The 14,519-nt window shown below is 44.3% G+C and overlaps 1 protein-coding gene across 5 annotated transcripts in view; it reads left to right on the top strand.

Annotated features, from left to right (window-relative positions):
• Window positions 1-14,519, top strand: part of BIRC6 (baculoviral IAP repeat containing 6) — a 240,121-nt gene that overhangs the window by 99,993 nt on the left and 125,609 nt on the right. For all 5 annotated transcript variants that reach the window (XM_066595893.1, XM_066595891.1, XM_066595890.1 and 2 more), the window contains 7 exons: window positions 5,141-5,268; window positions 5,454-6,016; window positions 10,051-10,226; window positions 10,512-10,608; window positions 11,943-12,137; window positions 12,985-13,185; window positions 13,271-13,550. In XM_066595893.1, the coding sequence (XP_066451990.1) occupies window positions 5,141-5,268; window positions 5,454-6,016; window positions 10,051-10,226; window positions 10,512-10,608; window positions 11,943-12,137; window positions 12,985-13,185; window positions 13,271-13,550 (1,640 nt within the window). The remainder of the gene's footprint in view (window positions 1-5,140; window positions 5,269-5,453; window positions 6,017-10,050; window positions 10,227-10,511; window positions 10,609-11,942; window positions 12,138-12,984; window positions 13,186-13,270; window positions 13,551-14,519) is intronic.

Below are 14,519 nucleotides of genomic sequence, written 5' to 3'. Positions count from 1 at the left end.
GCGGGAGCCGGCTGTCAGTCACAGCCGGCGTCCCGCTCCAACAGCGGGGGGGCATCGGAGATGCGCCCGCCGCTGTTAACCCCTTCCCTGCCGCGATCTAAGTAGATCGCGGCAGGGAAAGAGTTCACAGAGGGATCGCGATCCCTGTGTGTCTCCGGCCGGAACTCGCGATGTTATCGCGAGAGCCCGGCCTGTCACCATGGCAACAGGACGCCAGACACTGGCGTCCTGTATTGCCTGTGCCTATTATCGCTGTACAAGCGATAAGGCATGGCAGAGCAGTAGCTCTGCCATGCCTTATGACAGCGATCATAGGCACAGTGATGTAAGTCCCTCAGAGGGACTCAAATAGTATTAAAAAAAAGAAAAGAAAAGTGTAAAAAAAATAAAAATGTAAAAAAAAAAATGTAAAAAACCCCTTTTTTATGCTTTTTCTAATATTAGCATAAAAAAAGGGAAAAAAAACTAAAACCCCACATATTGGGTATTGACGCGTCCGTAACGACGTGTACAAAAAGTTGAACACGCTTTTTATTTTGTACGACAAAAAGCGTAAAAAAAAACGCTAAAAAACAGAGGCAAAATGCTAATATTTAGCATTTTGCCTCACAAAAAATGCAATAAAAGTGATCAAAAAAGCCGTACATTTCCCAAAATGGTACCAATAAAAACTACAGCTCGTCTCGCAAAAAATAAGCCCTCATAGAGCTCCGTACATAGAAAAATAAAAAAGTTACAGGACTTTGAATGCAGCTATAGAGAAAAAAAAAAGATTTCCAAAAAAAGGGGGTTTTATTGCAAAAAAGTGTAAAAACCTAAAAAAAATATAACAATTTTGGTATCGTTGTTACCGTACCGACCCGCAGAAAAATTTTAGTGTGTCATTTATGCTGCATGATTAACGCTGTAAAAAAAAAAAAATAAATCTATGGCAGAATTGATGCGTTTTCTCTCCCTGTTATCATAAAAAAAAAAAAAAAAAAAATTTACGATATTGTCTATATACCCAAAAGTGGCACCGATAAAAACTACAGATCGCCACGCAAAAAACAAGCCCTTACACGGCCGCGTCCACGGAAAAATAAAAAAGTTATGGCTTTTGAAAAATGGAGATGGAAAAATACCAAAAAATCGCTTGGTCCTCAACGCCAAAATAGGCCATGTCATTAAGGGGTTAAGTATCAGTTTGGATATATTGTTGTGGACCGGGAAGGTATGCTTCCGCCTCTCCCCCAATCCCCCAAAGACCTCGTCTTGTATGGTGCGGGGTTCCTTGGGTTCTTCCATCTTTAGCGTTGCTCTAACGGATTTGATAAGTTCCGTTAGGTTTTCTCTGTGGAAGAGGTTTTTTTTATAGTCCTCTTCTGATGACTCCTCGAGCACCAGCTCTTCTGGTTCTGATTCCGAACTCTGTTCAGAGTCTGAGTGCTCCTCTGGGCTATACGCCTTCCTCTGGCGTTTCGCCCCTGATGCCCCCGTTGGTGGCGTTTTTGGAGTCGTCAGGACTGACCGTACTTCCTCTCGGACAAGCTTCCTGACGTCCTCGAGGAATCCCCCCCGATTCCTCCTTGACTAGTTTGGCTACGCACACTCTGTGTGTTCCTGTCCTATCAGGAGGAAGGTGATCTCAGGTGGTGCTGTAGTGGAGACGACCTGCGAAATTAGCATTTTGCCTCAGTTTTTTAGCTTTTTTTAAACGCTTTTTGCCGTGCAGGATAATGAGCATGTTCAGTGTATTGTACGCGTCGTTACCAAATATATGGGATTTTTAAAGCATTAAAAAAAGGGGTTTTAAGCTTTTTTTTTTTAACTTTTTTATTTTTTGTGCTTTATTTTTCTCTTTTTTTTTTTTTTTTTTTTTTTACACAATCTGTGTCCCTCTGAGGGACTTTTACTGCAGCACTGCAGATCGCTACGATAAGCCATGGCAGGACTTCTCTCCTGCCATGCCTTATTGCTTACTATAGCGATCACAGGCTTTGGCAATACAGGAAGCCGGTATCTGGTGTCCTGTTGCCAAAGCAACCAGCCGGGCTCTCGCGATAACATCGCTAGCACGCTCCCTCTGTAAACCCTTTCCCTGCCGCGATCTACTTAGATCGCGGCAGGGAAGGGGTTAACAATGGGGGGCACATCTCCGATGCCCCCCCGCTGTTGCAGCGGGCAGCCGGCTACTAGTGACAGCCCGCTTCCGCTGTGGGATAGCACGAGATCTGCTATGATCTCGCGCTATCCCCATGATGTAAGGGTACGTCATTTTGCGGGAAGTACCCCGCTCCCATGACGTACCCTTACGTCATGGGGCAGGAAGGGGTTAAGGACCAAGTGCGGTAAATTTACGGCACTTGGTCCTGGGCTTTCATTCCAAGCAATAGCAAAAGGATGGTACGTGATTAAAGCTCCTGCAATCAAGCAGGAGCAGGTCGGGTCCTCAGCTGTCAGACACAGCCGAGATCCCAGAGGAGAAGTGAGATCCGCGAGGGGAGCTGAAACTAACTTTATTTGACTTTTTTTTTCTCACTCTTCCGCGATCGCCGTTGTCCTTTGGATAACAGGTATGATGGCACTGGGGATCGATCACCATGGTCCCCGGTGATTTTTCCAGCCTCCCGGCTATTTTCAGGAGACTTCAAAATAGCTGGATCCAGCAGCACTATTGGAGCTCAGGAAAACACTGCCCAGCTGCTAGTGTCAGACCCAAACCTCCTTCATGTCCTTGTGAAATTTCTCTCAGGAACAAACCCTCATAGGACCAACCAGCACAGTCCCCAGGTAAAGTTACTGTATCATGTAGTTAACCCTTTAATGACCAAGCGCTGTAAAGTCACAGCTCTTGGTCCTGGGTTTTTATTCTGAGCGATGGCATGGGATTAAAGTTCCTGCAATCAACCAGGAGCAGGTTGGGTCCTCAGCTGTCAGACACAGCGGAGATCCCGGAGGAGAAGGGAGTTCCATGAGGGAAGCTGAAACTTTCTTTTTTCCACTTTTCTGCGATCTTGTATAAAGATGATGCCAGGGGCACAGCTTATGCAGGCACTGTAATATAGGAATGACGCAAATTCTATCTCCAGCATTCCAATTGATCGTGTACCAGCGACTGTCCCTAATCGTTTTCAGTTCCTACAGAGACAATGTATTTAAAATAGAAACGTTCCAACCAGAAGGGTAAGGGCTCATGACCACAGGCGTATGTGTAATACTCTGCAGGTCTTGAAGCCACAGTGTTTTTCACACATCCTCCAGCCACACAAACACTTGAATATGGTGCTGTGCTGTCAGCTTGCTCACTTCTTGTATGTTTCACGATCCACTGCTTGCTCAAGCGGGTTCACCTGCCCCCGCTCCTGGGCTTTAGCAATAAGAAATTCCATGCACGGAAAGAGTGTAATCCACGTTTGCTTACAGAGTAAAATTTGTAATCTTCCTTTACTCAGTCATATTAAAATTGCCAGGTATACACATCTCTAACCAGACGTGTATCGTCTGCACGGAGCCTTCGTTAATGGTATACCACTGATGAAGGCTCTCCAGCCATTCACTCTGCTGGCAGAGATCGCGTATGGTACTGCGCATGCCTGCGAGTCACATGCACACGGACATGCGCAGAGTGGGCAGCGTATCATATGCAACCCGTATAAATGTACAGGGTTCACACTGCGTATGAACGCAGAGAAATAGAGCATGTGACGATGTATTCTTGTGTATTGATGAGCAGTGTTGGTGTGCATGGACAAGTTCCCTAAATTTCCGGTGTCGTACAAACTTGAAATTTGGCACAACCATTCTTTAGGTCCTAAATAGAAAAAGTAAAGGTCACAACTCGATTATGCAATGCTAATTGCAAAAGTATGTGCGCCCCTATGTAATGTAACTTCCCAGTGTCGTACAAGCATCAAATTTGGCAGGAGCCTTCTTTAGGTCTTAAATAGGAAAAGTAAAGGGGTCACAACTCGATTTTTTAATGCTAAGTGCATAATTAAATGCGTTCTATGTAATGTAAAGGCCCATTTAGACACCAATTATTACTACAAATTTACTCAAAAGCAATTTTGAGCAATAATAGTTGCGTGCGTTTACACGGAAAGATGATCGCTCAGATGACGGTTTGACAGTTTTGAGTGTTCACTTTGCATAAGCTCTTAAGTAGCTAATTAGCTACTTAAGGGCCTATTAGTGTGTAAATGAAGGCTCCCGCTGTATACAGAAGACAGCAGGAGCACGGTCTTCTGTATACAGCTCCTTTTCTTCTTGGAGTGCTCAGCTGGTATAACGCTCAGTGCTCCAAGCGGGGTATACAGAAGACAGCTGTTTTCTGTGTACAGCTTCTTCCCTCTTTGCGCTTTCAGCTGGGGTCCAGCTTGGGAGCTGCCAGCAGAATACCAGCTGAGAGAATCTTATCAGCGCTGCTGGCTTAGATATGAGCCTGTGCCGCCAATAAGAGTCATCGCTCATTTCTAGAAAACTAGAAGTGAGCGATGAACGAACAGTGCACGATGGCAGCGCGTTTAGATGTAATGGTTATCGCTCAAAAGATGGCTTTTGAGCGAATTTTGTGCGACAATCGTTGTCTAAATGGGCCTTAACTTCCCGGTGTTGTGCAAGCGTGAAATCTGGCACAACAATCTAACTGACTTCTGTGTATGTGTGTATATACTGAGGAGAATATAACTAACCTCTGTATATGCTGAAATGCTGTTAAATACATAAGAAAGCGGCCATGGACTGCAGGGATGAAGCATGCCTTTAACGCTAAAGAGTGGCTGCAAGCTCCACTTTGCAGCCAGTAAAAAGTGAGGAGAGTGGGAGGGGTGGCACGTTCTGTAGAGGGATATCGGTACATGCAGCCTGACAAGAATCGAATTACAAGCCTCCCCCGAAAACGGTAGCACATTATTGTGTAAGTCCTAAATATATATCGTAAATTAAGTAGTCTATGATATCATAACGTTCATGAAACCCCACATATATTCTATCAAAGATGTTTCAAAAAGCAAACGCCACATAGATAGAATACTCAATACCGACTGTCGGTGGTACCGCGCCCAACATGCATTTCTCATCTTCCTAAAGGGGTTGTGAGTGTTCGGTATAATCATGTGCCAGTAATATGTTCTCCCATACTGTGCTTCTTCACACCCAGGTTGGGCCCACTGCTACTCAGGCAATGCAGGAGTTCCTGACGCGTCTACAAGTCCATCTTTCTGCTACCAGCCCTCAGATGTTCAGTGAATTCCTATTAAAGCTTATACACATACTTTCCACAGAGAGGTATGCTACACGTTCTCGTGGAACGGGGGATATAGTGTTGTAAGAAGCTTCCCATAGATTTCAGTGATAAATGCTTTTAAAAAGCACCATTTTTATAGAGTTTTAATGTATAAGTTGTGAAACAACACAGTAATTATTGTTATAAAAGAGCACTTACACAATCTCCCCTTTTCCTTGTTTTATAGAGGTGCTTTCCAAACAGGACAAGGACCCCTGGATGCTCAGGTGAAACTCTTAGAATTCACTCTGGAACAGAATTTTGAGGTGGTCTCGGTCAGCACCATCTCTGCTGTAATAGAGTCCGTCACCTTCCTGGTTCATCACTATATAACCTGTTCTGACAAAGTGGTATCGCGCAGTGGATCGGACAGCTCGGTGGGGGCCCGCGCCTGCTTCGGTGGCTTGTTTGCAAATATTATTCGACCTGGCGATGCCAAAGCGGTTTGTGGAGAAATGACCCGCGATCAGCTGATGTTTGACTTGTTAAAGTTGGTGAACATCCTGGTTCAGTTGCCCCTGTCAAGTAACAAAGAGTTTAGTGCCCGCACCCCTGTCGTCAGCAGCACAACAGACAGTGTTTCTGATGAAGAGAAAGTCTACGGTGGAAAAGATGCCAACAGCAATTCTTCAGCTGCACAAAGTTCTACTGCATACGTGGCAGATTTGGTGCTAGCCAACCAGCAGATCATGAGCCAAATACTTTCCGCCCTGGGCCAGTGCAACAGCAGTGCGATGGCCATGATTATTGGTAAGTGTCTGCCGTATATTAGTAGGTGCACTAGTTCTTACTGTAATCTGTTCATATATTGATTAATAACTTGGTAACCTTTTTCAGCGAGTTGGTTTAACTATGCCGTTTAAGACCATTAATTGTATTTTTTTTTCTAAAGAAAAGACTAGTAAAATCTACAATTCTGGCATGTTTTTTCTTATATGGCATTCACCCTGCCCTATAAAGGTTTATTCAGACGGGCGTAGTTTGGTCGGGTTTTCACGCTCGGCCGATATACACTGCCCCTCTCTGCAAGGGGAGGAGACAGGACGGGAGTAGTGTACTGAGCTCCCGCTCGCTCTCCGACCCTCATCACTGTTTGCAATGGCAGGGGATGGAACTTAGCTCCGCTCCCGGCCCTCCCATTGCAATCAGTGTCGAGGGGCGGAGAGGGAGCGGAAGCTCAGTGCACTACTCCCGTCCTGTCCTTTCTCCTCCCCTTGCAGTTAGGGGCAGCGTATATCGGCCAACCGTGAAATCCCCCGTCTGAATGAGCCCTAAATATGTTAAATTCAACGCGCTGGTACGATTTTGTCCATACCAAATTTATATAGGGGGATTTGTGTTTATTTTTATAAGACAAAAAAAAAACAACCTTTTCTTGTTTATCATTGGATTCAAAGACCCCTAAGGCCTAGTGCCCACGGCCGTGACTGGCTCCGCAAGCGGAATTCCGCAGCAGAGTCAGTCACAGCGCCTCCCCAGAGACCCCATACTTGCCTTTGGATCCGCCGCCTGACGTCCCGCATGACACTCTGGCGCGCATGCTCAGTAGAGCGCGTGATGCATCGGCAGTGTTATGTGATGCGCCATCAGTGTCATATGATGCGGCCGGATGGGGGGTGGGGGGGGGGGGGGCGTTTTCACTCTATCTTCCGCTGTGCTACAGCGGAAGATAGCGTGATGGACGGCTTCCATTGACTTCAATGGAAGCTGTGTGCGTGTACGCCCGCGGCAAATACAACATGCCGTGGGTGGTTACGGGTGTTTTCACGGGGGTGTAATTCCGCATGGTGAGCATTGCGCTATTAGGTTCAGTAGAATTTAATAACTGTGGGGCAACGCCGCGTGATACGAGGAGGAAATCCGCCCGTGGGAATTAGGCCTAACCGGTTAACTTTTTTGGCAACAGTGTCATGTGGGTTTTTTTTTTTTTTTGTACTTTTTAATGGTTCAATTTGTTGATCCATGCAACATTTTGATCCTTCTCTTCTGTTTTTATTGTAAGGCGAGATAGGCTATTTAGGTATTTTTGCCAAGTTTCTTGTTTCTTTCTTTTTCATGGCGTACACGATGCGGGTTACATAAAGTACTACCTTTTTTTTATCTGGACTATTAATGCAGTGATAACACATGACTTTTTTTATGTTTTTATTTTTTTTACATAGTAACGGTGGATAGATGCGGTTTTGACATTGATTTTTCCTTTTTATTTTCTTTCTAACTTTGTATTTTTGTCCCGCTGGGGGGCTTTAATAGCAGCATCTTAAATAAGTCTTCTAATTCACTACTACACATCAGTACAGTAATGCATTAGAAAGCCTATGAGGTCAACCAGAGACTAAGCCTCATAGGTCACCATAGCTGGCCGATCTGGAGACTATAGTCAAGCCTCCAGGTGCTACAGTAACACATCAGTTCCCCGCAATCACATCGTGAGGGGCCGACTAAGTAATCAAGTGGATCTTGCCTTGAGCAGGGTATTGGACCTGACAGCCATGGAATTCCGTTCAAACTCTACCATTCTAGGATTCTTAAGTGCCCGGCTCTCGTCCAAGCACCTATTTCCACCAGCACGGGAGACCCATTTTGGGCTGCTGACAGCACTGCAGAATAAAGGCCCTTAACAGTGGCTGTCAAGACGTATGGGTAGTTGTTAAGGGGTTAGGAAAAAAAAGCTATGTTTTTCTAAAATGGGCCAACCCCTTTACGCTTCATGCACAAAGCTGTATGGAGGATTTGTGTAACACGTAGAAATCCGTGGACACGTGCTGTACTTCCAGAAAATAGCAGTAGTTTAGGGATTTTACAGACTTATTCACTTGCTCTTGGGAGACAATACAGTGTCTCATAGAGCCACCCGAAAACTGCACACAGAGTGCCTGCGGGTCTGTAATGCATGAGTCATAAGAGCAGATAGCATTCTGCAGTGCAGCTGCAAGACAAAGTAAGTGAAACCTTTTGAAGTACCCTGCTTTCTGCATTGGTTACTAATGATTTGTGTTCCGATTGTTATCCAAGTTTCAAAATTAGACAGGCGGAAACAATTGCTTTTTTAAAGGAATGTTTATTGGGCATTTTATACATCACAATGCAAAAGGAACATAAAGGAGGGTTTATCCGTAATATTTCACAGTATTAGACCATCATACTTTCATCAGTCACTTAAGATTTATAATGCCCTCTTTTTTTATTCTTAATTAAAATATAATACAACCCCCCCACCCCCCAAAAAAACCACAAGGTAAAAACGTACAAGTATCAAAACAAGAAAAAGAGGAAGAACTTCTAAAGGAATTAGTCAGACATGTTTGATGTAGTGTGAGGGCATTCAGTCCACCGGTCCCATATCTTTATTAAATTTGACTTGGCAACCCCAAGCCATGTATGTCAGCTTGTATAAAGGGAGAACACTATTTCATGCAGCCAGGCAGTCTTAGTGGGGTTTTTGGGGTGCCTTCAGTGAGTAATATCACTTTATCGTAGAAAAGCAGTAGTTTGTATAGAGTGCGTGTTGTTGTGTCAAACGGGATGTCCTCTATAAGGCCAAAAAGGCAAATCTTAGGATGTAAAATATGCGAGGTTCCCAAATTTGTTTCCATAAACTCAAGAATATCACGCCAGTAAGTCTGTAAAACCTGACACTCCCAGATCATATGCATGATTGTGCCCACTCCTGTCAGGCATCTCGGACAGACTGCCTCAGAGGGTAGGCCCATAGCATGCAGCCGTGTAGGGGTATAATATATTCTGTGTAGGAACTTACATCGTAGTCTGTCCCTAGCAATAATTATGGGGTCCGGAGGTGAAGTCGTTTGAGTCCAGGTCCGGTATATCTGAGCCCCATTTCTCAAGAGTCTTATCCTTCAGCGGAGTAAAGGATCATTTAGACACAACAATTATCGCTCAAAAGACCTCTTTTCAGCGATAGTTGTTGTCTCATTTACAGCGCAAGACGTTCGGTCAAGATGAGCGATCACCTTGCGCTGTGAGCAGAGGGTGCAGAAGACAAGCGGGGTGTCCCCGCTTGTCTTCTGCATCCAGCTGCCTCCCCCTCCGAGTGCCCGTCTGTCTTCTGCCTCCGATTGTTGTCCACTCGGTGTGCCCGGCTGTTATACAGCTGAGCGGTCCGTGGGGGTATGGAGAACAGAGCTGGACCGCTCTGTTTTTCATACCCAGTCTGTCATCAGGGAGTGGGATACAGCTGAAACAATAGTATCATCTGTATCCCGCTGTGAATCCCTGATAAGGCTCATGAGCACGCTGAAAGACAACAATGAGCGACAACTTAACGAAATCTGCACGATGGGTGCACATTTACAAACACTTATCGCTCAAAAGACGGCTTTTGAGCAATAATCGTTGTCTAATTGGGCCTTAAGGCTACATGTCAGCTGCCTATAAAAACTAGAGAGAGGCTTTAGGAAATTGGCCATCTGTGCCAGGTCTTCCAGCCTGGTAAAGGCGAGGGGGATGCTCAGGCCCCCAAATTGGGCTCTAAGGGCGTGTCAGGCAGAAAAAATTGTACTGTTCTTGTCTTTTATTGAGTAAACCTCCGCAGTGTAGGGAGAAAAAGTGAGCCCTCCGATTTAATAACTTGTGTTCCCTTTCCAGTAGCTGTAATAGGATTGTATAGCAGGATTTTCTTTATATTGTTCTGCCTCTAGTTTTAGTAGTATTGTACTAAATGCGACAAGATTATTTTTGTTTTGTGCTTTCTCGGCTCGTGATACAAATCCTAACAGCACAAAAGTGCATTCTGGTCTGTAACTGCTCTGTGTACTTTATAGGTGCAAGTGGTTTACATTTAACTAAACATGAGAACTTTCATGGGGGATTGGATGCGATATCAGTTGGTGACGGGCTCTTCACTATACTCACCACTCTCAGTAAGAAGGCCACCAGCGTTCAAGTTATGCTGCAGCCCATTTTAACATACATGGCATGTGGATATATGGGCAGACAGGTAAGCTTTTTATTTTTTTCAATTGAATACTTTTTTTTTGTATACACAAAGCACTGTCCACAAATCTTGCAACTATAATTGCTTTGACTGGAGTTCCAAAGAGATTTTAACTTTTTGGATCAATTGCTCTGTTGCATGAACAATGATGGCATGTTGTATCTGTGCAAATTAACAACGGTTAAGAGTTGTCTATGTGAAAACTCCTCCCCCATTGCAAAAAAATCGAGCTTATTCTTGCTTCTCATCACTTACCGCAAGTCCCTTGCCTGTTCTGTTTTTCTTCAGGGGTCTCTTTCAACTTGCCAGCTGTCAGAGCCTTTACTGTGGTTCATCCTAAGAGTTTTGGATACAAGTGAGGCCTTGAAAGCATTCCATGATATGGGTATGTATATCTGTGGGTACGGCATATGTGCAGGTAGATCTGTGATTTATTGTGACATTCCCAAGTACTGCTTTCTATGCTGCTAACACTATTCTTTCTTCTTAGGGTGCTTTCACATGGAACAAAATATTCCACAGCAGCGTTGAGTAATGTGCCGTCCCAGAATTCTGCACCAAAATCTGCACATCTGAATGCTGCCATTTTCAATTCTGTTAGCGCGGATTTTGGTGCTGAATATCCTGCAAGAGGGCATATTCTGTAATGTTGTTGCAGAATATTCAGTCCTGTGAGAAAGCCGCCTTACACGCTCTGAGGTCTGGCAGTCCTAGACTTAGAGCCTCCAGTATAGTGAGTGCCTCAAAGAAAATATTTTTTCTTTAATAAATGTAATATGGAATTATTCTATGGGGATCAGGTTCGGTCCTGTTAGACTACAGTTTCTAATTTGTTTACGAAATTTTATCTTTATAAATTGCAAATGATTACGGTTAAATAAAAATCGCTGTATTGTGCTAATTTGAACGATAATCATTCCATGTAAAGACGGCCAACTAGAATTCATTCATTTATCGTTAGTCGTCATTGTCTTGTTTTATGTAAACTGCGATCATTTAGTCATTCCTTATCACTTTACTAGTGAGTCTGAACTCATCGACATTTCAGCTATTTGCCTGCCTGCATAGAGTTGTGTAAAAGGAGCCTCAAGGTGCTTTTACCCGAACGATTATCATTTGGATTCCTACAATCCAGCGAGAATCTAAATGATCTTTCAATGTTAATGCATGCAGCAACTGACTGACAAACAAGAACTTTCTTTTCTCATTCGTCGTCCAGTTTCTGCATGCAAAAAATCTGAATACCATATCGCTCTGTGTAAACAGGCAGTATCACTTATGAACCACTGCCTGCTCCCTGTGAATGGAGACTGGTGGGGAGGAATGATCTCCGGCTGTATTCAACCTCCATTCACTAGTGATCATCGTTCCTCTGTAAAAGCACAGGACCGATTATCGCTGGGACGACCCGTCGGGCATCAGTTGACAGATCGTCCTGTGTAAAAGCACCCTTAGCTACTCGGCATTTTCATTATCTCTGATGGTGAATGAAAATCACCTTGTTGCTACCCCTAATAAAATCACAAGTATGATTTGCACCCCCTTCACCACTCCTACCTAGCACTGTCAGCAGTTTTGTTTAGGCAAATGTACTGAGACTCCTTTTTTTAAACACCTGAAAATGTTCTGTTAGTATAAGATACGGCATACATACAGTTAATTATTGTGTAAGAGCAACATGGATGAATATTCTTCTACTGTTCTGTGTTCGTCTCTTAGGAGGTGTTCAGCTGATCTGCAATAACATGGTGACAAGCACAAGAGCGATTGTTAACACTGCCAGAAGCATGGTGTCTACAATCATGAAGTTTCTGGACTCTGGCCCCAGCAAGACCTCAGACAGCAGTTTGAAGGCGCGGGTGCTTGCTTCTGAGCCTGATAACGCAGAGGGAATCCACAACTTTGCTCCTCTTGGTATGTAGTTGTGAGACTTTTCTGTGCATATATTTTATGCTAAAAGGGATTCTTGTGTTTATGGTTTTGAGAGATTGAGGGCTCATGTCCACGGCCGGGTTTGAATTCTGGGGATCCGCGTGGATGATCCAGAGGTCAAGCCACCCATAGACTATTCATGGGTGCACACAGCTTAATTAAAGCATGCGGGTTTGTTTTACGGACCTTGAAGTCAATGGAAGCCGTCCGATCTGTGGCACACCTGGGACTGTCACTCCAGGTGTACTGTGGCTCCTGCGGGAAAGCAGGAGATTTAAAAAAAATAATAAAACATCTCCACTGCGCATATGATGGGGGTGTGCTGGCCAGTGGGCCTGCCCACTTGCCGGCTCACCCACCCACATGCACAGGGAGATGCCGGATGACCCACACGCATCAGGACTGGTAAGTAATGTCCTCATGCCGTGGGCAGGGTCACATCTTTGCTGGGGATTCTGGTTTCCTGCTCCGTTCAAGCTCAAGGTCTTCAGTGGTTTCTCTGGTGAATTGCATTTTGGGAAGTATAATATGTACACCAGGCACTGTACATTAAAGTGTAGTTAAACTTTTTATAAACTTTTGACATGTCTTAGTGACGTATCAAGAGTTTTGATTGGTGGGAGGTCTGGGTGCTGAAACCCCTACCGATCACTAAAACAAATGGGCAGAAGCTCTCATCTGAGCAAGTGTACAGGTTTGTAGAAAGTCTATGCAGCCCGTACACCGCTCGCGATGATGGCTGAACACAAACAATGCTCAGCTGAGTGCTTCTTCTGGGTTTTAACGACTTTTAGAGACTTGTTTAATTGATCATTTTGTGTTCTGGTAGGTACAATCACATCGAGTAGTCCAACTGCTCAGCCTGCAGAAGTTCTTCTACAAGCCACCCCACCCCACCGGAGAGCACGGTCTGCTGCCTGGTCTTATATCTTTCTACCAGAGGAAGCTTGGTGCGATCTCACTATTCACCTGCCAGCGGCTGTGCTTCTGAAGGAGATTCATATTCAGCCTCACCTTGCATCCCTTGCCAGTGAGTAGCTGCATAATTACAGTCTAACTGGGAAGGAAAAGTAAATCTTTTCATAATTGTGCTTCTTTGTGTTTGACATTTACAGCTTGTCCATCTTCAGTCTCTGTGGAAATAAGCGCAGATGGAGTCAACATGCTGCCGTTGTCCACACCGGTCATCACCAGTGGGCTCACATACATCAAGATTCAGCTTGTGAAAGCAGAGGTGGCATCTGCTGTCTGCCTTCGCCTCCACCGGCCTCGTGATGCCAGCACGCTCGGCCTTTCACAAATTAAATTGCTTGGCCTGACTGCTTTTGGAAACACTTCATCAGCAACTGTTAACAACCCATTTCTTCCTTCTGAGGATCAGGTGTCTAAAACGAGGTAACACAGCAGTAAGAGTCAAGAATTGTTGCAAAGCCTGTAGTCTCCAGATGGATCTGCAGAGCCAATGCAAGGGGTTTAAAACTTCCCACAGGCCTGTAGGATATAATAGTAGTATAAATCAAGGCCTTAGAAAAGTGATATTTAACGCCTTACTGAACAGCGCTGTGCATGTATGGGACTAGTCGGGTATCATTGTATGGGATGGGTAAGGGAACAGTGTCTGCTCCACACATGGTGTGTTTGGCTATCTTTGACAGTTATCAACCAGTTGGGATTTGAGATAATGCCTATCCCGGTCTTAACACTACAGATGCCGCTATCTGTAGTGACAGCAGTCTTTTAAATGGCCTGACAGAGGGAGAGGGCTTGGGGGTTGTGGCTGGACTGATTAAAATGTCTGCAAATGTATGATGTACTGTATTATATATAGTACAAGTCGGCACATCAAACAAAAGATTAGTAACCCTTTAAATTTTTAAGGGTCTGTAACAAAAATCTAACTTTCCTTTGAGATACTGGTAATATCTACATTTAATTACACGTTTCTAAAGATTGAAATCAAAGGTTTTGAACAGCAGACAAAAATTTGTTTTAGGTCGCCTGCCCACAAACTGATCAAATACTATGTGTCTGGGTGGTGACCCTGCGTAGCTGTCCGGAATCTTCTTTTTTTTTTTTCTTTTTTTTTTTAAATTCAAATCTTTTTTTATTGAAAGAGATTCTTTTTCTGGCGCCCAAAGACACCTTCAACATACGTACAATACAAACACAGAAAACCCCAAATACCCCTCCCCCCAAGAAACGTAATCCAATAGTCTCTCTCGTACTATTTAAGTACACCGCTGCAGAGTCCTTTAAATGTCCATATTTCCAGATAGATAAGGTACAGTCCCTGTAATTTCGATGTTACCTGTAATGCAAAGGTTAGCGCAACTATCGAAATCTTCTTAATCTGTACTGTGGATG

Source organism: Eleutherodactylus coqui, chromosome 3, assembly GCF_035609145.1.
Source record: "Eleutherodactylus coqui strain aEleCoq1 chromosome 3, aEleCoq1.hap1, whole genome shotgun sequence".
Taxonomy (NCBI): Eukaryota; Metazoa; Chordata; class Amphibia; order Anura; family Eleutherodactylidae; genus Eleutherodactylus; species Eleutherodactylus coqui.
This window is presented reverse-complemented; position numbering and strand designations above follow the sequence as displayed.